This window comes from Typopeltis vanoorti, chromosome 18 (genome assembly GCF_054136105.1).
Source record: "Typopeltis vanoorti isolate ZY-2024b chromosome 18, IOZ_Tvanoo_1.0, whole genome shotgun sequence".
Taxonomy (NCBI): domain Eukaryota; kingdom Metazoa; phylum Arthropoda; class Arachnida; order Uropygi; family Thelyphonidae; genus Typopeltis; species Typopeltis vanoorti.
The window spans coordinates 54,219,005-54,241,510 of record NC_143566.1 but is presented as its reverse complement, the minus strand read 5'-3'; the positions used below and the strand labels follow the sequence as shown (position 1 = coordinate 54,241,510).

The 22,506-nt window shown below is 36.5% G+C and overlaps 1 protein-coding gene across 1 annotated transcript in view; it reads left to right on the top strand.

The window, feature by feature from the left end:
* Positions 1-22,506, top strand: part of LOC150096673 (twitchin-like) — a 2,440,784-nt gene that overhangs the window by 998,628 nt on the left and 1,419,650 nt on the right. Inside the window, exon 50 of the mRNA XM_090408679.1 lies at positions 8,595-8,876. Within this exon, the coding sequence (XP_090264805.1) occupies positions 8,595-8,876 (282 nt within the window). The remainder of the gene's footprint in view (positions 1-8,594; positions 8,877-22,506) is intronic.

Here is a 22,506-nt window from a genome sequence, read left to right as displayed (position 1 = left end):
CCCTCAGCCAACTCGGGAGTATACTGTATCCATTGCACCTGTAACTTATTTTATATTGGTGAAACTGGACATGGAGAAAGAGTACTCTAATAATCCTTAACTACTGAAAACTAATTAATTGGTGGGTCTCCCTCTGGTAGCAGTTGATGACCATTTCCATTATTTTTAGGAGTATTGGGGTGAGAGGAAGAGGACACTAGTCCAATGGCTGACTTTCATTTTTATTTTTAGAAACAGGCTGAACAAAAGCTTCCTTCCCTGACTTATGGAATGTTTTTCTGATGTCCTTTTAGTGAATAATTAAAGCACAATTCATGGTATATGGTAAGTTGAAGAGATATATATACCTTTGTCATATAGAGTTGGAAGAAAAGACTGATGGCAAGAGGTACATTATTTTAAGTAATGCCATCAGAATGGCAGAAAGTGTTCCCAAGTGTGAACAAGAGACCAGAAAGTTTGCCATTTGAGAAGGAGACTAGGTGTTTTTTTTTTTTGTTTGTTTTTTTTTTATCATTGCAAAGTCTACTTTGGAATTGATTTGTTTTAATTTTTTACTTTTTACCTTTGCCATGCCATGGGTTGCGGGTATGCTAAGTAGTGGGAAGATGGAGCTTTTTGACTTGAACCATCGAATATATGCCAAATTTTATTTTTGTGTTGGAATGGCATGGTACATCAATTAATAACTGGGGCTTAGAGGTTTTAGTTGAATGGAGAATAATGGGCCTCATGCCAGAAAAAATAATTTCAATAGTTTGATCAGAACAAGTGTTTGGATCTGGAGAGCAGAAACAATAATTAGATCATAGGAAAGAGGCAAGAAATCCCAAACGTTATGGAAGATGACAGCATTGTAGTGCAATATAAGGCTGAGATTGGCTGGGAGAAGAATAATTTGTAGAAAAAGAAACACAGACAAAAACTGTGATCAAAGTTTTCAAAAGGGGAGCCAACTTCTGTAGTATATTTGTAGGAAGAGCTAGTGAAGAAGGGTTGAGAAGAGATCCAGTGAGGAGGGAAAATGATTCAGATTATCCAGTATTTTTGTAAGTTGGCAAACCATTTATGTTAGATGGTTACAGACAGTAAACAATTCCACTTCTCTTCACTGAGTCTGTGAAATTAGAGAAAGGGAGCAAGTGTGGTGAATTATAGAGACATTGAAATATTATCTCACTTGGGATAACTAGCTGTATTTGATCTTCATAGATATATATAATCAAATCAAATATAGTCATCAGAATTAGGAGAACATTAAGCAAAGGAAAGCAAGATAATATTCACCCAGAGCATATCATATAAAATGGATTGATTCCAGAACCAATGCTGGGATATAAGACTTGACAAAAGCACATGTTTACCCTCCCTATGGAAGGCAGCCAGCATCTTGTAATGTGCAAAGTTTTGGTGAACTGTAGTTATAATAGAGGATGCCAGTTGAGGTTCAGTCAATAACTGGTCAAGTTCGGTGCCTGTATATGGTGGTACGTTGTCATCGATGTTAGTATCAAGACCCAGGATGTTTATAAAATAGATCTTGGAAGCATTTGTTTTTACATGCAATTTGTTTTGCTCTGGTGGATTTTTTTGGCATATAATTGGGCCCTTTTTTTTTTTCAATGCATTATTTTTTTATATTTTTATTCGGTTTATGAGGGAGATTTTATTTAAATGCATTGACACTTTGATTTGTTATGCTAACTTTAATGGCATATTGGGAAAATATATCGATTCGGGGACATGTAACAGTGCGAGAAATTGCAATTTGCTGAAATGATAAAAATTACATAGACATTTTGGGGACAGGAGGTGATGCCTCTATATAAGGCATTGGTCAGACAATCAGAGTGCAATATGGACTATTGTGCTCAGATTTGGTCACCTAGTTTTCATTGTGATGTGAAAACTGAGAGAGGGTCCAAAAACAAATAACCAAAGTGATATCAAGACTCTGGAGTGTTGGTTATGAAAAGCATTTGATGGAATGTGGATTTCAGAGGTTAGTGGATAGGAGAAATAGAGGAGATATGATTGAGAGCTTCAAATTATTTAATAGATTCTATCAGATTAATACAGAAGGAATTATAAAAAGAGTGGATGTTAAGGGAAGAATAAGAGACCATACCTGGAAGTTGTATAAAGAAGTGGTGAAGAAGGGAGAAAAGAGTAGATTTTTTATATGGAGAGTTGGTAGTGAGTGGAATGCATTGCCGGAGTGTTCATAATGTACTGCAAGGTGCATTGTGAATGCAGATAGCTTAAATAACTTGAAAGCTCATTATGATAGACATGTTGCTGTTTGAGTGGGCCTAGCACAATGAGTGGGTTGACTTCATGAAAGTTACAAAAAAAAAATAATAATAATATAAATTCAGGAACTCTCAAATCCTAGATCCTCTCCATCACTTGTATACTTTCAAGTAATTATCTCTTAGTATTTGTACAAATTTTCATTTCCATACTGAACTGCACCCTTTTCTCTTCTAGGCAGTCTTCTTAGTTGAAGTTCTTGGTAATAATGACTCAGCCTGCAATTATTGTGCTAATCTCACTTGATTGGGCATTTACATCCTTCTGTTGATCCACTTGGGATATGAATACAATCAACTGTGCTCAGTGTTTTTGTCCTGTTTGCCACTATCTCATACTTCCTCAAAATCTTGTTGCTCAGCCTTTCATTTCTTGTGGCTTAAGTTCTGCTTTTGTTGCTTACGTTTCTGCAGCTCTCATATTCCCCCACCCATCCAAAGATAAATAAATGGTAAATTCTGTATCTATAATAAATTTAGTTTAATCCTTTATCCAAGTGTGAGCAAACAAAGTTTGCACCTGAAAGTATCTTCAGGACTGGGGTAAGGTAGTACAACACCAAGTAACTTGTTGCAAAGGTGGACCAAGCTAACATCACTCCTATCTCAGTATCTCCCATAATGCAAAACACATCTCCTTGCGGATATGTATAATGTTATGCATTAAGGAAAGGTGGCACACCTTTTGGCAACTCCTATAGGTAGAGATGACCTTGCTAATGCTTCTGCCAGGTATCTCCACTTGGGCCTGGCTCCCACTGAAGAGACCTCAATAAAGGTCAAAACTAGTCTGGGTAGTGGCCCTTCCCTTAATGCATAACATTATACATATCCGCAAGGAGATGTGTTTTGCATTATGGGAGATATTGAGATAGGAGTGATGCTAGCTTGGTCCACCTTTGCAACAAGTTGCCTGGTGTTGTACTACCTTACTCCAGTCCTGAAGATACTTTCAGGTGCAAACTTTAATAAATTTATTTAGTTTAATTCTTTATCCAAGTGTGAGCAAACAAAGTTTGTGCCTGAAAATATCTTCAGGACTGGGTTAAGGTAGTACAACACCGGGCAACTCATAGCAAAGGTGGACCAAGCTAACATCACTCCTATCTCAGTATCTCCCATAATGCAAAACACATCTCCTTGCAGATATGTATAATGTTATGCATTAAGGGAAGGGCCACTACCCAGACTAGTTTCTACCTTTATTGAGGTCTCCTCAGTGGGAGCCAGGCCCAGAAGTGGAGATACCAGGCAGAAGCAATGGCGAGGTCATCTTTACCTATAGGAGTTGCCAAAACGGGTGCCACCTTTTTATTAAATTACTCTGGATTTAGAGAAAGATGTTGAAAGTTTATTTTTCACTTGGTTGATGTTAGCTTGGTCCACCTTTGCTACGAGTTGTCCAATGTTGTACTACTTTACCTTAGTCCTGAAGATATTTAAAGGCGCAAACTTTGTTTGCTCACACTTGGATGAAGGATTAAACTAAATTTATTATAGTCAAACCAAGTGAAAAATAAACTTTCAGAAACTTTCAACAAGATGCAAACTTTGTTTGCTCACACTTGGATAAAGGATTAAACTAAATTTATTATGAATATTGATATTCATAATCATAAATTGAAGAATGGTAAAATGCTACAGAGAATATTGTTGAGACATTCAATAAGCAGTTCATAAAGGTATTTCATCCTTGTGAATGTCACATCAGGTGAAGTGTGGGAGAGTGGAAGGGAAGGACTAGAGATTAAGTGAACAAGAGGTACTTCCAAGACCCCCACAGAGAATATTGTTGAGACATTCAATAAGCAGTTCATAAAGGTATTTCATCCTTGTGAATGTCACATCAGGTGAAGTGTGGGAGAGTGGAAGGGAAGGACTAGAGATTAAGTGAACAAGAGGTACTTCCAAGACCCCCAGTGGATGCCTGAAACTGTGAACTGGATATTTTTTCCTATAAATACATACTTATGATAAAGTTTACTACATAAATTAGGCACAGTAAGAGATTAACAACAATAATGAATAATTAAATAGAACAATAACAATATACTGTAATAAAATTTATGTGAATGGAATCTTAACCACCTTAGCATACACTTTTTTTCTTTCCTTATGAGGTTGAGAACTTTCACATTTTCATTTAAAGGAAGCTCTTTACTGTTTCTCTTTGGCATACTGTGGCAGTTAATCTGATAACTGAGATGGCTACTAAGTGACTAATGGATGGGTAGCATTTACAGTACAGAATGGATACACTGGAAAAAAGGATGATTCAAGTCCTGGGAAAGACAGCACAAGATTTCATCAGCCTACTCCGAGCGACATACAATTTGAAACTTATGAATTGTTTATTTCTGGAATTTTCCATCTAATATTTTTACTGCAAGTAACTGAAACCATGGAAAGAAAACCCATGTATGTGGGAAATTGATTAAACTTGATGTTATATTTATATAATAAGGTTGTGACACTTGATGATATATCACATGTTTTGAGAGAATGTGCCAGGGAGTTGACATCTGCCTTGACATGTTTGTTTAATATGTGTCTTACACTGCACCTAATTCCAAGGGAGTAGAAGGAAGGCAAGATTATACACTTCATAAGGAAGGTGACAGAACTCAAGCTTCAAATTACAGGCCAATGTGTGTGTGTGTCAGGTCTAGTGGTTCAAGTGTTGGAGAGGGTAGTGAGAATGAGGATCCCAAATCAGGTTGAGATAATCCCTTGGATGGACCACATGGATTTTTGAATGGAATGTCATATTTTAGTGACATTATGAATAGAGTAAGATGACAGGTGCATTGGATAAGGCAGAATGGATGCATGTATATACAGTGGCATTCTTAGAATTGACAAAGGCTTTTGATAGATTGCCACATGATAAGTTCATAGTTAAACTAGAACGGATGGAGTTGGACATTAGAATAATGCATTGGACTGGAGATTGGCTATCTAATATTTATCAACAAGTTGAGTATAGGAAGCAATATTCCTGAAGAGAAAAGTCACAAGTGGTGTGATTCAAAAGTCTGTTTTAGGTCCATTACTTTTTAATATGTTAATGATACTGAGGAAGATTCAAATGTGAATATTCAATTGTTTGAAAATAATGCAAAGTTGGGAAGAAGTAAAGAAGATGATGTGGTTTTACAAGAGGACTTGAATATGCTGAGTGAATGGTCAGAGGAATGGATTTGCCAATTTAATATTCAATGTGTAAGGTTTTAAAATTCAGAACAAAGGTAGATGAGATATAGAGTATGCACTTGGTGGGGATATACTGAAGGCATTTGAAGAAATAAGAGACATGGGAGTGATGGTGGATAGGGGTTTAAATTTTCTGAGGGCCCATAACTAATATTCTCATGATTGATTCAAATGGGAATATTCAGTTATTATTATTATTATTATTATTATTCAGGCCTCCATGGAGTCAAAAGACTCATCGCGGGAGGTCCTTCCTAAGAAACACAAAGTCTATCATACCTCCTTGAACTCATTGACCATTCTCGCTCTCACCACTCCATCAGGCAATGCATTCCATGGTTCAACCACACTCCATGCAAAGAAACCACTCCTCACCCTCTTTCTCACAGTTTCCTTTCGTAACTTCCAGGGATGGCCCCTTGTCATGACTCCCTCCCCCCCTGCTGTTCAACCAAGCGAAAGAACTCCCCAGTGTCAACCCTGTAACCACCTCTCAACAGTTTAAGTCTCAATCATATCATCTCTCCTTCTTCTATCCACCAAACTCTGCAGTCCACATTCCTTCAGCCGATCCTCATAACTATCATTGTACAGTCCTGAAACCATCTTTGTTATCTGCCTTTGTACCCTTTCCACAGTTAATTTATCCCCTTCAAATCCTGGGGACCAAATCTGAGAACAATAGTTCAAGTGTAGTCTGATCAGGGTCTTATACAACGGAATGATAACGGTTTTATCTCTGCAGGTCAGTGTCCTTCTCATTATTGCAGCAATCCTCTGTGTTACATTCACTATTTTTGCAATATGTCCCCTAAATTTCAGGTTTCTATCAATCATCAGCACCAGATCTCTTGTCTCCCCCTACTTCCTCCAGTATAGCTCCTCCAATAGAGTATGCAGTGTCCCATCGATATGTCCCAGACCTCAAGACCTTACATTTTGCTGCATTAAACTGATACCCCCATTCGATTGCCTATCTGTCTCGCTTATTCAAATCCTCTTGCAGGACTACCATATCTGCACTATTACTAATAACCCTTCCCAGCTTCACATCATCCACAAACAACTGAATATCCCCCTGCAATCCACTGATAATGTCATTGATATAAAGGTTAAACAATATAGGTAGGTCCCAATACTGAGCCCTGTGGGACCCCACTTGTAACTCTCTGCTTCCTTGAAACTGCCCCACCATACACAACTCTCTGATACCTATCGGACAGCCAATCCTGAATCCAATTGACCAACCTGACATCCAAATCCATGTGCTGCAACTTAAATATCAGCTTATCATGTGGCACTCTGTCGAATGCCTTCGCTAAGTATAAGAAAATGGCAGTACATGCCTTTCCCTCATCTAATGCTCTTGTAACTTTATCATAAAAGGCTAGCATATTCTAAAACAAGAGTGCCTCTTCACAAATCCATGTTGACTCTCACAGATAACATTACCCTCATCTGCCCAATGCTGTATACATCCTTCACTACTTTCTCCAAGATCTTAAAAACTACTGAAGACACACAAACTGGCCGATAATTAGACACTTCCAGTCTGCTACCACCCTCATGCAATGGCACTATCTTACCTTCCTTCCATTCCATGGGCACCTTTCCTGCAGCCAGACTTTCATTGAAAAGCCCGGTCAAAGGCACTGTCAGTTCCCTAGTACATTCTCTGAAAACTCGTGGTGAAAGTTGTTTGCAAATAACAAAGTTGGGAAAAACTATGAAAAGTAGAGAAGATGTTGTGGCTTTACAAGAGGACTTGAATATTATTATTATTATTATTATTATTACATGACACCTCCAGGGAGTCTGAAGACTCATCGAGGGAGGGCACCTACTCCACAACTCTCCATCTCTACCACTCAAATCCGCCAACTACAACTACACCAATGGCATCTACTGCCCACCGCCACCAACACTAGTATTTTCACAGACAATCACACACATTCATGCCCCCGGCAGGATACGAACCAGCAGCCTTTTGGCTGGAGAATGGATATGCTAACCGCTCAACCACCCAGGCTATGCTGAGTGAATGGTCATGGGATTAGATTTGCTAATTCAGTGTTTAATGTGTAAGGTTTTAAAATTCAGAAAAGGTAGATGGGATATAGGGTATGTACTTGGTTGGGATATATTGAAGGCATTTGAAGAAATAAGAGATATGGGAGTGATGGTGGATAAGGGTTTAAATTTTTTGAGAGTCCATAGCTAATATTATCATGACAGAACAAGGAATTATGGCAGTGATACAGAGGACACAGACTCATAGAAATAAGGAAGTTCCATTGGTATAAGGTCTTGTTTAGCCCACATATGGATTACTATGCACAGATTTGGTTACCTAGTTTTCAAAAGAATGAAGTTCTATTGGAAAGGGCTCAGAGGTGGTGATTGAGGAAGATTTTTTCTGATCTCTGGAATGTTAAGCATGAAGAATGGTGAGAAGATGCAGTTCACAGGATCTAGTCGTTGGAGGAGGAGGACAATTCATGTGATAAGTTGGTGAGGGATTGTTATATCTTTGAAGAGGTTTTTCATAGAATGATGGTAAATTATGGGGGATAACAAGATATTATCCCTGGAATCTGAGGAGGGTGTGAGCAGTGGAGTGCAAATTAAAACAATAAACAAAATTAAATTATAAAAGGATCACACCTTATTCAAACCCCATATCAGATGAGTAACTTTGATCTGATCCTATGGACAAGCTCAGTCATATAGCATATCCTTGAGTGTATGACATTCCGGATGACATTGACTTAGTCTTATCAGACAGTTTCTTTTTCTTGCAAAAAAAAAAAAAATCTGGAAAAAATATTCCATTAAATAACATGCATTTATTAAAATAGGCTTTACTAATATACTGATATTAATACTAAAACCATTTATTGATCCTAAACTGCAAATGCTAACTAAAGGTAAGCATTTTGAAATATTCTTAGTATTTTTGATTAAATTTGACACTATATTGCTATATAACAATGTAGAGGTATATAGTGCATATTACTGTATAGCAGTAAATGTTTTAATTAACTTGTTTTATTTATTTATTTTTAATAGTGGCACCTTATATTGACAGAACCAACTTGAATAATATTGTCATTAAATCTGGTCAGATTGTGAAATTTGATGTAGATGTTAAGGGTGAACCACCACCAAAAATTGAATGGTTATTCAAAGAAAAGCCATTGACTCCATCTGAAAAAATTAAAATTGATACAGAGGATTACCATACATTATTCATTTTGACAAAAACTCAAAGAAGCGATACAGGCAATTATACTATAACTGCTGTTAATGATTCTGGAAAAGATGAAGTTACTGTAGAGGTAACAGTTCTTGGTAAGTATATTTTAAATTAAATTTGTTGTACTCATTGCAGGAATTATCATAATTATCACAAGAGTCATCATGAGAGGTCATAGATTCTAAATGTGAATCACTATCAAAATTTTTATTCATTTTGTTCCCTAAAAATGAATAATCTTATATACTAGTTTATGCCTGTAGGGATAAATTTTTATGCCTTATTGCAGCTGGTTTTATTTACTGCAGTGAGGATTATCCTAAGCAGTCATATGGATGTTAATGATAGTCTGTTAAGTTTCAACTAACCACTGCCAAATTTGTTATTCATTTCATTCACTGAAATTGAATAGTGTTATACTAGGTTTGTGAACTCAACTACCATTTGAGAATTTAAAAAAAAAAAACAGGGTTCTCCTGCTGACATTTCTTCATTGAAGTCACTTATACTTTCAAGTAGTCATTAGCTGATGTGATTGTTATTAATTTTTGTTTGTAGACTCTATACAATTTGAGCATTGCTGTCAGAATTCATATATTATTATTATTAACACCAGATCTTCATTGAGTCAAAAGTGTCTTCATGGGAGTCAAACAATGTTACATGCAAAGCCCATCAAACCATGCTTTGAACTCATTCAATGTATCTGCATTCGTCATAATTTCGGGTATTGCATTTCACTTGCCAGCCACTCTCCATGCAAAGAACTTCCTCCTTATGCTCCTACTCACATCCTTATACAACTTCCATGTATGTCACCTTGTTCTTCCCCCTCCTTCTCCTATTCTATGAAAAATTTCTTCCACATTAACCCGGTAACAACACTTTACCAACTTAAATGTCTCAATCATATCCTTTGGTATTCATCGTATTCACAACGTTTTGCAAACTGAATCCCCTCAATCAATCCCATATCCCAGAGACTGATTATGACCTTACTCAGTCTTCTCTGGATCATTTCCAATATATTCTTATCACCATCAAAACCAGGGGACCAAATCTGTGCACAATATTCCATACGAAGTCTGATCAAGGTCTTATACAAAAGAACCAAAACCTCTTTATTTCTACAAGTTAAGGTCCTGAACATCATTACTTATAATCTGATGTGATGTCTTCACAACTTGTGCATTGTAACCTCTAACTTCAGATCCTTGTCTGCCACCAATCCAAGGTCTCTTATTTCCTAAACTTCCTCCTAAATTATCTTGTCTAGTGTATAATTTGCATCTCATTATTTCTCACCAAATTTTAGAACCTTACACTTTCCAATATTGAATTGACAGTTCCATACTGTTTCCCAATCATACAATTTATTCAAGTCCTCCTATAAGTATACAACATCTGCTTGATTCGACAGACCAGGGCCTCCGACCTAATGTCCAATCCTCACCTTCTCGTGGTGCACCCTATTAGGTATCCACCTGGATACTGAACGAAAGAGGATGGGCTGGCAATTTGGGATTTAAATGACCAAATTGTATTCTTATTGGCTTAAACCCAAATATGAAATGATGGCACAACATGACAGAATTTCATGCTGGCTAGGGTGTCGCCTGGTTAAATAAGGTCCCCGTTGTTTTTGCCAGGGAACTAGGGCGAACAGCGAAAAGTCAGCTACTGGAACAAATCTTAAAACACTCCCCCAACTCATCACCAGAGTTCAAGACTGGTACTATCAACATAAGAAGCTTCAATGCAAAGAAATAGAGCTAGATGAGGAATTGAATAAATATCAGATCGAAATAATAGGGGTGACTGAAACAAAAAAGACAAAATCTGGTGAGATTTTTCTGAGCAATAAATACAAAATGTTATATTCAGGCAATGACAATCAAGGAAAAGAAGGTGTAGCTATAGTATTGAACACAAAATACAAAGATAATCTTATTGAATGGCAAGCAATATCAAGTAGAGTGATGTGGGCAAATATCAGAATGGGGAATTGGACAATGAGACTTATTTGTGTCTAAAGCTCTACTAAGGTAGAAGTGGAGGAATTTTTTGAGACTTTAAAAAAAGCAACTGACACAGTGAAAAAGGAAAAGTTTGTCTTTGGTGAGGATGTAAATAGCAGAGTAGGTTTGTGATTGTGAGATAAAAAATGATTGTGAGACACAAAAATATTTTGTGTCTCACAATCTCAAAATTTGGAGAAAAGAGCAAAGCTAAAAATAATGGGAAATACCTGTTGGATTTCTGCTCAGGAGATGGACTGGTTATTATTAACACAATGTTCCAACATAAAAATGTGCACAAATTCACATGGACAGAAGAGGCAAGGAATAAGAAAAGTCTCATTGACTATGTTATTGTTGATAGTGATATTTTCCCACTGGTGCAGATGACTAGAGTGTACAGAGGATTTGAAATTGGAAGTGATCACCATTTAGTCTTGAGCAGGATAAAATTTAATTTCATACTGAAAAGAAGAACATGTAAGAAAGTTTTAAAGCAAATAAAAGTTGAGCAGCTGTCAGATGTGAACTGTACATTAAAATACACAGACAATTATGAGAAGGACACTGACCTGCAGAGATAAAAGGGTTATCATTCCGTTGTATAAGTCTCTGATTGGACCACACTTAGACTATTGTTCTCAGATTTGGTCCCCAGGATTTGAAGGGGATAAATTAACTGTGGAAAGGATACAAAGATGGATGACAAAGATGGTTTCAGGACTGTACAAGAGCATAGTTATGAGGATCGGCTGAGGGAATGTGGACTGCAGAGTTTGGTGGATAGAAGAAGGAGAGGTGATATGATTGAGACTTTTAAACTGTTGAGAGGTGGTTACAGGGTTGACACTGGGGAGTTCTTTCGCCTGGTTGAACAGCGGGAAGGAGTGATTACAAGAGGCCATCCCTGGAAGTTACGAAAGGAAACTGTGAGCAAGAGGATGAGGAGTGATTTCTTTGCGTGGAGGGTGGTTGAACCGTGGAATGCATTGCCTGATGGAGTGGTGAGAGCGAGAATGGTCAATGAGTTTAAGGAGTGGTATGATAGACTTTGTGTTTCTTAAGGGGGGCCTCCACTTGATGAATCTTGACAGACTTTATGTTCTTAGGAAGGACCTCCCACCATGAGTCTTTTGACTCCATGGAGGCCTGAATAATAATAATAATTATTCAAGAAAAAATGAAAAAGTTTGGGAACAGGAACCAAACCTTGGAGAATCAGTGGCAAATCCTAAAGAAAACACTGATTGATTCAAATAAGTCAGTTTGTGCTCTTATAGAATATAGTAAATGAGAAAGCTAAACGCTGTGTAAAACTAGCTAAACAAAATTCATGGGAAGACTTTGGTAAGAACATAGAAAATAAATATCAGGAAGGTGGCAAAATATTCTGGAGGCTGTTGGAAAAGCTCAGAAATGTAAGAAAGAGTGCTGTAAAAGGAATTACAGATGAAAACTGGTGAAAAAAGATATCCTTGATGTATGTAGTCATTACTTTGAAAAATTGCTAAATGAAACAAGCAGTGGCAGCACAATGATAAAAAAAAAAACACTCGACACTCATGTAATCAAGAATACATATCCATACTTGAAGTAGTAAAAGCCATCAAAGGCCTGAAATGTGGAAAGGCAGCAGGAATAGATGATATTCGACCACAAATGCTCAAGTATGGAGGTATAAAAGTCTTACAGTGGTTGCACTGCATAGTTCAGAAGTCCTGGACAGAGGGATGAATTCCAGATGATTGGAGTACAGCTCTCATAGTACCCATATACAAAAAAAGGGAAGTAAACCTGAATGTAAGAATTATAGAGGTATTTCCCTACTGAGTGTTCCTGGTAAGATTTATGCAAGTATACTTGAGAAACAGTTGAGAAGAATTGTGGAATGGAAGATTGGTGAAGAACAAGCTGAATTCAGGCCATATAGAGGCTGTCAGGATCAGATTTTCACTTTACAACAAATAGTTGAGAAATCATGGGAATATAACAAAGATCTGTATTTATGTATTGTAGATCTGGAAAAGGCACATGACAAGGTGCCAAGAGAAAAGCTATTCAACCAGTACAGTCGTAAGGTGTCAATTTACAATAGTATTATATCCAGCAATACTTAGTCTTTATTTGGGTTGTAAGTCAGCAGTAAGAATGGAAGGAAGTACAGGAAGATGGTTTAATGTTAAAAGGATGTACATTATCCCCCTCTGTTATTCATTATCTATATGGATTATATTATGAAAGAAAGTGGTATTAATTCTGATATCAGAATTGGAGATGTTAATCTCAGCTCTTTGCTTTATGTGGATAATGCTATGCTTCTAAATAAATCAGCTACAAGTCTGCAAGATTCAATGACTAAATTGAATAACTGTTGAAATTGGTATGAAAGTCAGCAATAACAAGACGAAGTCAATGAAGGTAGAAGCATTGAAATATCAACTGCCTTGTGAATGGAGAACCTATAGAACAAATAAAACATTTCAGGCACGATTTTTAGTGACGATGGTAAATTAAATATGGAGATAGACAACAGAATCAATAAAACTGGTATGATAGGAAGTCAACTGAATAAATTTATATGGAATAAGAAAGAAATCAGTCAAAACACTAAATAGCTGTTTACAAGACAGTGTTCAAACCAATTTTAATTTATGGATCTGAGAGCTGGGTCAGAAGTAAAACACTTGACCAAAGACTAGAGACCACAGATATGAGAGTCCTGAGAAAGATTAGAGGTGTGAACAGATGGCATCAATGGCAATATCATATTAAAAATGAGGATATTAGGAAAGAACTTAACATTGTTAGCAGAGCGAATCTCAGGTGGTATGGTCACTTAAACAGAATGGGAGAAGAAAGATTAGCAAAACAAGTGTTATCTGCCAGGTTGGCAGGAAAAAGACCCAGAAGAAGATCAAGATGTAGGTGGATTGATACTGTAAAAAGTGCCTTAAGAGATAGAAATATAAGATCTGATAATGTTGGAGTCTTGACAGGTAACAGATTGATTTGGATAGAAATTGTAGATAGGAAGTTAGTAATTATGTAAATTTTTCATGTATTACTATCGTATCCTGTACACCTATTTAGGGTACATATCAAGATTTTGATAATGATGATGATGATGATGGTGGTTCCCAAAATGGACTCCCGTGGCACACCACTAGTGACTGACTTTCCTCTTTTGACATGGTGCCCTTCCACACACAACCTGCTAATAACTATCTGATAGTCAGTCAACTAACAAACTAATCCAGTCCAGTCCCATCTGTTTTACTTTAGTAATTAACCTGTAGTGTGGTAATCTATCAAAAGTCTTTGCAAAATCTAAGTATGCCACTGATATGCATTGCCCTTATCCAATACATTTGTTACCTTGTTATAGTACATAAGCAAGTTGGTAAAACATGAGCTCCCTTTAACAAACCGATGCTAACAAGCACAAAGAAAACCACTATTTCAATCCCCCTGTTTGTAATTTGTTTCCTCAGCCTTATCACCAGTTTTGTGAAGTAGTGATATTATATTAAATAAATAAAAAAGAAAGAAAGCTGTGTTTAGAATGTCCTTAATGTTTTTAGGAATTGAAGGTGTTCAACATTTGGTGGTTGTGTGGCCAAAGTGGTTATTCAGTTTATTATTATAGTCATACCCCAGAGTTATGTAACCTTCAGTTCCAGAGGGGGGTGCTGTAACTCAAAAATGTCCATAAGTTGAAGCACTCTGTTGAAGTTTGAAGGTGGTACAGATATGACAAAATAATAGGCCTATCTGTGTGTCAGGTGTTGTGGTTAAGTTGTTGGAGAAGCTTGTGAGAACTAGGATCCAGAGTTGGGTTGACAACAATGGTATAATCTTTGATGGACAGCATGGATTTGTAAAAGGGAGGTCATGTTAGTAATCTACTTACTTATTACAATAAAGTGACTGCTTCCTTGGACAGAGGTTAAGGATACACAGTAATATACTTGGATTTCGCAAAAGCTTTTGATAGAGTACCTCATGATAAGTTGACAGTCAAACTAGAGCAGGATATTAGATTAGTGCATTGGATTGGAGACTGGATATCTGATAGGTATCAACAAGTTGTGTATGGGGGTGCAATATCCAGGAAAAGGAAAGTCACTAGTGGAGTGCCTCAGGGGTCTGTTTTAGGGCCATTACTATTTAACTTGTATATTAATGATATTGGCAAAGATTTGGATGGAGATATTCAGTTGTTTGCAGATGATGCCAAGTTGGGACGAACCATAAAGAGTAGTGAAGATGTTGTGGCCTTGCAAGAAGACTTGAATAAATTGAGTGATTGGGCAAGCAAATGGGAATGTGAGTTCAATGTTACAAAATGTAAGGTTTTAAAATTTGGAAAACAAAGATGGTATGCAGAATTTATGCTTGGTGAGAATATATTGTTGGAAGTAGAGGAAATAAGATATCTGGGGGTGATAGTGGATATGGATCTAAAATTTAGGGGACACATCGCCAAAATTGTGAAGTCAACACAAAGACTTCTGGGAATGATGCGGAGGACACTGAAGTGTAGAAGTAGGGAGATTCTTGCTCCGTTGTATAAGGCTTTGATTAGGCCACACGTGGACTATTGTGCCCAGATTTGGTCACCTGATTTTCAGAAGGATGAAGAGATGTTGGAAAGGGTCCAAAGGCGACTGACTAAGGTAGTTTCTGACCTCTGGAATGTCGAGTATGAGGAAAGATTGAAAAGATGTAATTTGCAGAGTCTAGTGGAGAGAAGGAAGAGGGGAGATATGATAGAGACCTACAAGTTGGTAAGGGGTTGTTATAGGATCAATGGTGGAGAAGTTCTACAGAGAATAGTGGGAGATCAGGGGAGAACCAGAGGTCATCCCTGGAAACCGTATAAAGAGAGCGTGAGTAGGGGAGTGAGAGGCAGTTTTTTTTCGTGCAGAGTTGTGAGTGATTGGAATCCTTGCCTGAGAGTGTGGTGTCTGCAAGGAGTTTGAATGTGTTTAAGACACGGTATGATGAGATGTGTGTGAGATAAAAGGACCTCCTAGATGAGTCTTTGACTCCATGAGGTCTTGTTTAATAATAATAATCTTTGAAGAGAGAGACTAATAATAAGCTCTAAAAATTAAGCCTGAAATTAAATTATGGTACTCTAGCCTGCATAGTGTTCACACACAAGAAGTTGTTCTTGCTCAACTCTGCATAGGTCATAGTCATCTATGCAACTATTCCTAGTGAGGAATGATAACGTACCTATGTGTAATTTTTTTTTGACTCTGGATTATCCATCACTCATATTTTAATTATGGGCACCTCCATGGAGTCCAAAGACTCATCATGGGAGACCCAATCTATTCACACAATCTACTTGAACCAATTAACAGATAAAACACTCACAACTGACTCTGGCAACCCATTCCACTCATTCACAACTCTCGAAGCAAAAAATCTAAATCTCACACCCCTACTAACCACACCTTTATTCAACTTCCAGGGATGACCCCTTGTTCTGGTCCCTCGAGCAAGTGCTGAAAAATATTTCCTCTGCAATCCTATAAAACCCTTTAAGTAACTTAAATATTTCTATCATATTCCCTCTTTTTCTCCTGTTAACTAACTTCTGCAATCCACACACCCTCAACCTATCTGCATACGAAACATTCTACAGGCCACTTACCATCTTGGTCACTTGCCTCTGAATCCTCTCCACTGCTTCCTCATCCCAAGAAACCCAGTGGACCAGACTTGAGCACAGTAATCCAGATGTGGGCATATCAAGAGGAATAACTTCCTTATCTCTACATGTTAAATGTGTTCTTCAATAGTAATCTTATGGACTACCTTAGCAATATGTCCTCTAAACTTGAATCTATCACCATCTCTAAATCTCTAGCTTCATCTACTCTCTGGAGTACAGTGTATCATATTGATGGCACTGTACTCCAGAAAGTACAGTATATTGATGGTACTGTACTTTCTGAAGTACAGTGCCATCAATATGATACACGGCTGTAATCTATTTTTCCCAAATGCATAACTTTACATTTCTCCACATTAAACCAATACCCATTATCTTTTGCCCATACCTACAGCCTATTTAAAATAGGCTGTCAGTATGGATTTAAGATTATGGCAACTGCTTCTTTATATTAATATCTTCATGTATAATTGTTAAATTAAATGCAATAATCCTCAAGAGAAAATATCAGCCTTTCTAATATAGAAGCCTTACGAAAAAAAAAAAAGCTGAGTATCATAATTTATTAAAAATATTAAAAAAATATGTCACAGATGTCAACTCCCTGGCACATTCCTTCAGAATATGTGGTGATATAAAGTGCCACAGCCTTATTAACATCAAGCTTGCTCAACTCCCCATACACCTCTTGCTCACTTACAGCCGGTCTTTCCTCCTCATCATCTACTGGTCTCAAACTCTCCATGATATCACATTCACAAGAATGAAAGACCTTTATTAACTGCTCATTAAGTATCTCCACTATATCTTCTGTTATTCTCATACCATTTTCTCCAATTGATGTCATCCTTCCATAATCATTCTTTTTTTTTGTTGGCTTCATATCAAAAGAACTCTCTAGGATTCTTTTTGGCTTCATTAGCTAACTGCTGTTTATAGTTCACTTTTGCTACCCTTACCATCAAAGTCACCCTCCTTGCCTGTTCTTTGTAATCCTCATGGAACTGATTATTACCACTTCTTTTATGCTGCCTCCATAATTCCTTTTTCCTCTGTATCACATGCTTAATCTCTTCATTCACCTACCTTATTTAATCTTCTGACTCTTGGAAGTATTTAGATATTGCTTCTACTAGATAGTTCTTGAATATCACCCAAGCATCATTGATCTCCTTTCTTATGGATCGTTGGCAGCCATCCATGTAATCACTTCATGTTCACTCTAACCAATTGGAGGGTGATTGGACACCTCATTTATAATTACATCCTCTGATGATATGATCAAATCCAAGACACTCAGTCCTCAGTTGCCCTCTGTTACATACTGTCTGAGGTAGTTGTCCCTCAAAAACTCAAGAAATTCATTTTCTTTAATTCCAGTTGCTATCTCATCATCCCAGTCTGTACTGTCATAATTAAAATCACCCATAATGATCACCCTCTTCTTATTTGCATGTCTAATTTGATTATACATTTCATTGCATTAGTGGAAATAGTGGTTCAATGCAAAGAATTTTGCACTGAACCACTATTTCCCTCTTGCATCTCTACTTTGTATGGTCATAACTCTAGACATGCATATTTGCATTTATGATGGACATGTTTAAAAAAAAACGTGTGAGGAGAGGGAAAAAGATTTGTTTGTGAAATATAAATAACTAAACAATAATAAACAGCAGCTGTGTGCATTTTGTAGCTCATTAATCATCCTGCCATGGGCATGGATGTTTGTGATTGTCTGTGGAAATATTAGTGGTCGGTGATAGATAGAGTTGGTGTAGTTGCGGTCACTTGGTGAGTTGTGAGTAGTGGAGATAGAGTTGTAGAGTAGATGCCCTCCCTCAATGAGTCTTTGGATTCCTTGGAGGTGATAAATAATAATAATAATAATAATAATAAATGACATGGTCAGTTCTACCTGAAAGTAGCATAATCAATAATATACTCACTTATTCTTTTGCTCAAGGATTACATTACTGCACAGCTCAAAATGTTTACTACTTGGGTATTCAATGAATCCAAACTGAAATATTCCCATTTGATTCTTTTCATTAACAGTGATATTCATATTCACTTGACATGAAATGTTTTCATTTGCTTGCTATGTTTTAATTGAATGATAATGCAGAGAGAGAGAGAGAGGGGGGGGGGCAGAGCATTAGGTTGTCACCTTTTCTCTCCTATTCTGTTTAAGTGACTGTGCCACCTTAGATTAGCTCTTCTCATGCATTCTTTAATGCTAACAAGTTATTTTCTAATATCTTCATTTTTAATGTGTTTCTGCCAACAATGAAACCAAATGTTCGATGTTTAATTTTTTCTTAGAATTATTTAAGTGCTTTATTTCTAACCCAACTCGCACATCTAATTGAAATCAGTTGAAACATTGTGTTATCTCATTATCACTTTAACTTAAGATGCCAAATTTAATTTAATTTGCCATCTTCACTTAAAGTTGTACTTAATTTATCTTTTTTAAAGCAGCAATATATCATGACATCACAAAAACTTTTCAAGCTACAACCATCAAAATAATTCTGAATCCTTCCTGGAACTGTATATCTGTTTATTCATTCAAATTCATTCATAATAAAGCTCACAACTGGTTCCCAGATTTTCTAGATTTGTTGATTTGGAAATATCATTACATATTAGCAATTTATCCCACAAAAATTTAAGATATTCATTTTTACAATGGCAAGAGACAGAAGAACTTTTAAAAAATTAAGAGCAGTAACTTGATCAGTCACTTAAAAATAAATTATACAAAACTCTTTTGCACTGAACCACAAACAGCTAAAAGCTACATAAAAAAAAAAAAAAAAAAAAAAAAAAAAAAACATTCATATGGTGTATGTTTTTGAAAAACCACATGACAAAATTCTCGTTACAGAATTTATTATTATGTGACACCTCCAGGGATTCCAAAGACTCATCGAGGGAGAGTGTGCCAACAGCATCGAATGATTGATCCCCTTCAACTACTAACTGTGCTCAAACGTGTTTACTTTTTGCTGAGCCATTAGTAGCAAAGGCTCTACCAATCGACCAACCTTTGCTGGCAAAGGTTGGTCGATGTTACTAAACGTGTTTATTATTGGTCTGTTGGATTGGATTAATTGACTGCCCTTGTTTTGAAAATCAGCATGGTCATTATTTTTGTCACTTCAAGCTGTCTCCTAAGTTTGTCATAATCACCAGTCTTGTACTTCCACATATATCCTTTCCTCATGGAAGTCTTCATATGGCTGGCCACAATCCAGATGATCACTTTCACCCACTGAAGGAAAGTCTAAAATTCCACTCACAATTACATCCTCTTATTATATGATCAGATCTAAAACTCTTGATCTTCCCTTGCCCTCCTTTTATATACTGCCTAAAATAGTTGTCTCTCAAGAACTGAAGAAATTCATTTTCCTTATTTCCGAAGGCTATCTCTTCATTCCAATCTATACTCCCATAATTAACATGTTCGCTGCCAACTACGAGTATACTCGTAGTGGGTAGACCTGCTTCACAAGCCAGCTACGAGTATACTCGTATGACGCTTACCGCCGGGAACGAGATTATTGTAGTGACCTTGAAGAAGTGAAAATGCTTGGCTTGTGGGGCTAGCATCAAAACTGTGTAACCTCATAGACCGTATATGCTCTGTACAAGCCAACTACAAGTATACTCGTAGGATGCTTACCTCCGGTAACGAGATTATCGTACTGACCTTGAAGAAGTGAAATTGCTCGGCGGAGGGGAACAGACCATGCCGAAGTAGCGTGGCAGCGAACGTGTTAAAATCACTCATAATAATAATCACACTTATGATATGACATATTATAAGTATTAAAATTATTTCAATGATATTGGAAGTGAATCAAGAGATTTATCTTTAAAAATTATTCTTTTTTCATTTAATTTAAGATGTTTTTTATTTTTTTCATTTTTATTTTATTTTATTTTTCTTTATTGTAAGCTTCATATTCTAATACAAAATTTTTACAATCATATATGTAAGCAAAGAGTAACAGCTCATCCAGGTTATGATATGCATAAAATTACAAAAAGTTATGTAATGTAATCATTATATACACATATATACATTCATATAATATACATATTATATATTATTATAATATAATAACATAATAAAATCAAAGGAAACATGCTAATATGTACAGAGAAAGTTGCATAACATTAATTAGAAACAAAGTAGTTAAACAGCATTTAAAATTTTTTTTACATTTTACACCCAAAACAGGATCTTTTTAATGCCAATATTCAAAAACCAATCATTTATACTGTTATTTTTAACAGAGCTTCCTCAAAGAGAGTTGACACCTACCTTACTATCTACTTACTTATTACAATAAAGTGACTGCTCCTTGGACAGAGGAGAAGTATACACTGTAATATACTTGGATTTTGCAAAAGCTTTTGATAGAGTACCTCATGATAAGTTGACAGTCAAACTAGAGCAGATGGGGTTGGATATTAGATTAGTGCATTGGATTGGAGACTGGCTATCTGATAGGTATCAACAAGTTGTGTATGGGGGTGCGATATCCAGGAACATCACTAGTTAGGAGCCTCAGGGGTCTGTTTTAGGGCCATTACTATTTAACTTGTATATTAATGATATTGGCGAAGATTTGGATGGAGATATTCAGTTGTTTGCAGATGATGCAAAGTTGGGACGAACCATAAAGAGTAGTGAAGATGTTGTGGCCTTGCAAGAAGACTTGAATAATTCGAGTGATTGGGCATGGAAAATGAGTTCAATGAGTTCAATGTTGCAAAATGTAAGGTTTTAAAATTTGGAAAACAAAGATGGGATGCAGATTTTATGCTTGGCGAGAATATATTGTTGGAGGTAGAGGAAATAAGAGATCTGGGGGTGATAGTGGATAAGGATCTAAAATTTAGGGAACACATCACCAAAATTGTGAAGACAACAGAAAGGCTTCTGGGAATGATGCGGAGGACACTGATGTGTAGAAGTAGGGAGATTCTTGTTCCGTTGTTTAAGGCTTTGATTTGGCCACACATGGACTATTGTGCCCAGATTTGGTCACTGGGTTTTCAGAAGGATGAAGGGATGTTGGAAAGGATCCAAAGGTGACTGACTAAGGTAGTTTCTGACCTCTAGAATGTTGGGTATGAGGAAAGATTGAGAAGATGTAATTTGCAGAGTCTAGTGGAGAGAAGGAAGAGGGGAGTTATGATAGAGACGTACAAGTTGGTAAGGGATTGTTATAAGATCAATGGTGGAGAAGTTCTACAGAGAATAATTGGAGATCAGGGGAAGAACCAGAGGTCATCCCTGGAAACTGTATAAAGAGGGTGTGAGTAGGGGAGTGAGAGGCAGGTTTTTTTCGTGCAGAGTTGTGAATGATTAGAATGCCTTGCCTGAGAGTGTGGTGTCTGCAAGGAGTTTGAGTGTGTTTAAGGCATGGTATGATGAGATCTGTGTGTGATAAAAGGACCTCCCAGATGAGTCTTTGACTCCATGAGGTCTTGGGGTAATAATAATAATAATAATAATAATAATAATAATAATTTCTGTGTGGTAATAAATATTCTTTCATTTGAGTTTTGTATTTGTTGTTTGGGTTAGTTTCATTTCTTATTGTTAAAGGTAGTCTGTGGAATATTTTTTGCACTAAATAAGTATAATGTTTGTGTTGCTTCTTTATTTGCTTTAGGAACTATATATTTTAGGCCCTTACGTCTACTAAGGAAAGCATCTTGTTTGATTTTATGTATTCGTCATCATTTTTTATGAATAGCAGTACCCTATAGGCATATAAATATCTATGGGATAGTATTTTTAATATGGTGTATTTATTATACATTGAAGTATCCTTGTATTTGTTTCTAATTAAGATTTGAAATACTTTATTCTGAGTCATAACTAAAGGTTTCAATCTAGTGTAATAGATTTCTTCCCAATATATTTTTAGCAAGGATGTAGAAGTGAAAGTTACAGAAAAAGTTGCAAAAAACAGAAATGAAATGAAAGCAAGA